Consider the following 2,500-nt stretch of genomic DNA (forward strand, 5'->3'; position numbering starts at 1 on the left):
TCTAGTTTTTTATTTTTTTTTTTTTTCTAACTTGTCTTCACACTTTCGCTCGAAAAATTTGTTAATTATATTAACAAATGTCCAAATTCTTTTTGTCATTCTTTTCTTTCACTGTTTAAAATTGTTCCGATGATCTTATTTCTTTTTTTTTCCTTTTGTTCTATTTCTTTAAAATCATTTTTGTATAATAGATTTCAGTCGATAATATATCGACGGAATTTCGAACTTACCGACGCACGTTAACAGATTTCTATTTAACCGACCTGATAGAAGTGATCTACTTCATCGATATCTTTCTCCACGATTTTAATAATATTATTTAAAATATCATGTTAAAGACATGCCGTTACTAATATATTTAATTGGAAACGAATTATTTGTTTAATAAAATTTCATTGAATTTAATTTAAAACGATCGTACGTGAGAAATAAACAATTGATATAGATCGATTTTTTTACGTTTACGAAATTCGTTCCAAGGGGATTGAAATATATCAAATATAGCGCCGATTATACAGCAAACGATTTAACGAATGGTTAATACAGAACTGCATTGACATAGTCACGAATTAAACTTTGAAAGCCGTTATCCATAAGACTTTCCTGATACGATCATCGCTCGAGCATTGTCTGAAGCACCGGATATGCTCTCACCGGAAGAACCATCCTAGTCCGAAGCATCTGAACCACGTACGATTATTCGATGACCCTCTTCTCCCTTCCATCCTCTTATCCATCCTCTCTCTTTCTCATCAACGAAAGCTCTTTGTCGCCTCAGTGATCTCTCTTGGGTGCGTCCGTACGCTCTCAGGACACGCATGAATGCACGTACGTTTCTATTCATGTATATAATACTAAATGCAATGCTCTCTCATTTTCTTTCTTTCTTTCTTTCTTTCTTTATATATATGTATATGTGTGTGGTGGTGGTGGTGGTATGTGCGCGCGCGCACGCGCATGCATGTGTCTATCTAATATGAAACTTAGTGAATTTGTCATCGTCACGTTTTATGGCTTTAAAAAAAAATCGTGTGATTTGCTCTATGGAATTCATTAGAATAACTTCCGCCATTTGAGATCTTTTCTTTTTCCGCTTTTCTCCTTTTTTTTTTTTTTTTTTTTTTTTTGCTATATGACCTGACTGATTTAAATTTTTATTAAAGTGTAATAATTTTAATGTAACTGATTAACATCTAAGTGAAAGTTTGTTAATTAAGCTTTGCGAGAAAGAATTGTGCGAATTGTTACATGGAATTCGTTAGAATTCATTCCGCCATTTTTGAATTCTGTCCTTCTCATTTCCTTTTTCTCTCTTATTTTGTCCTTTTTTTTTCTTCTTTTTTGCTCCATAATTAAAAAAAAAAAAAAAAAAAAAAAAAAAAAAAAAAAAAAAAAAAAAAAAAAAACCCGACTGATCTAAATTGAAATTATTCGAATAATAGTTGAGGATCGTTTCAATCGGATTGATTGATATCCATGTGAATTTTTTTTTCATTTACATTACGTAATAAGAAGAATAATGGTTAGAAAGAGAGAAAGAGAGAGAGAGAAAAAAAGGGAAAACAGGGAGACAGAGAAGGAGCAAAAAAAAAATTAGTTCTTCAAACTAATCCCGTACTTTCGAAAGTTTCGTCTTACGGAAATTCGTCCGGTAACCAAACGAGCTAACACCGTTAAATGGTAAGAAACGTGATTAAGTGTCTTGGTTGCGAATTAAATTGCATGGTGTACGTCGTTTACGTATGCCAAAGGTGTGTATGTATATACATAGCTTGTAGATATATATATTTTCGAACATTACTATATATAATATATATATATATATATATATATATATATATATATATATATATATGCTTGTAAGTAATACCGTTCTATTACAAATGCATCGGTAAAGCTTTTATGAACGAGAAAAAATCGTCTGCTTTTTTTTTTTTTTTTTTTTTTTATCCCACTCGGAACGAACGAATGTTCGCTCGTGCTCGTGCTCGGCTTACTCATTCTTGTTTATTTCGAAAAATATACATCATTTCCTCGACGACATAGCGCTTATCATTCGACCGACAATCACATATATATATATATATATATATATATATATATATATATATATACATATATATATATTCTCTGGTGAATTTTAAGACGTTTACTCTGTCGGAGGCAGTCAGTTAGTCTGCCATTTGACTTCTTTACAAGTGTACGCATCAGAGAACGAGAAAGAAAGAAAGAAAGAAAAAGAGAGAGAGAGAGAGAGAGAGAGAGAGAGAGAGAGAAAGAGAGAGAGAGAGAACTTACTCAAGAATTCGCGTCGATCTCTTTTTTATCTTAACGATGGTATATATCGATAAATAGTGTATCACGATTCTTAGACAGTGGGTGGTTTAATGGGAAGAAAGAGAAGAATTGAGAATGTTTGTTTATTTACGATGACATAAACATTTGTCGTAAGCATAAGCGCGACAATTTTTTGTTTCTTTTTTTTTCTTTTTTTTTTCTT

At 31.6% G+C, this 2,500-nt stretch overlaps 1 protein-coding gene across 10 annotated transcripts in view; it reads left to right on the forward strand.

Moving 5' to 3' along the window:
* Positions 1-2,500, forward strand: part of LOC124426903 (ras GTPase-activating protein raskol) — a 187,982-nt gene that overhangs the window by 90,440 nt on the left and 95,042 nt on the right. For 2 of the 10 annotated variants that reach the window (XM_046969150.1, XM_046969153.1), the window contains exon 1: positions 804-828. The exons of the other annotated variants lie outside the window; for them this stretch is intronic. In XM_046969150.1, the coding sequence (XP_046825106.1) occupies positions 819-828 (10 nt within the window). In that variant the 5' untranslated portion in view covers positions 804-818. Of the gene's footprint in view, positions 1-803; positions 829-2,500 lie in introns of those variants that run through there. 10 annotated transcript variants of the gene reach the window in all.

The sequence above is a fragment of the Vespa crabro genome, chromosome 9 (genome assembly GCF_910589235.1).
Source record: "Vespa crabro chromosome 9, iyVesCrab1.2, whole genome shotgun sequence".
NCBI lineage: Eukaryota > Metazoa > Arthropoda > Insecta > Hymenoptera > Vespidae > Vespa > Vespa crabro.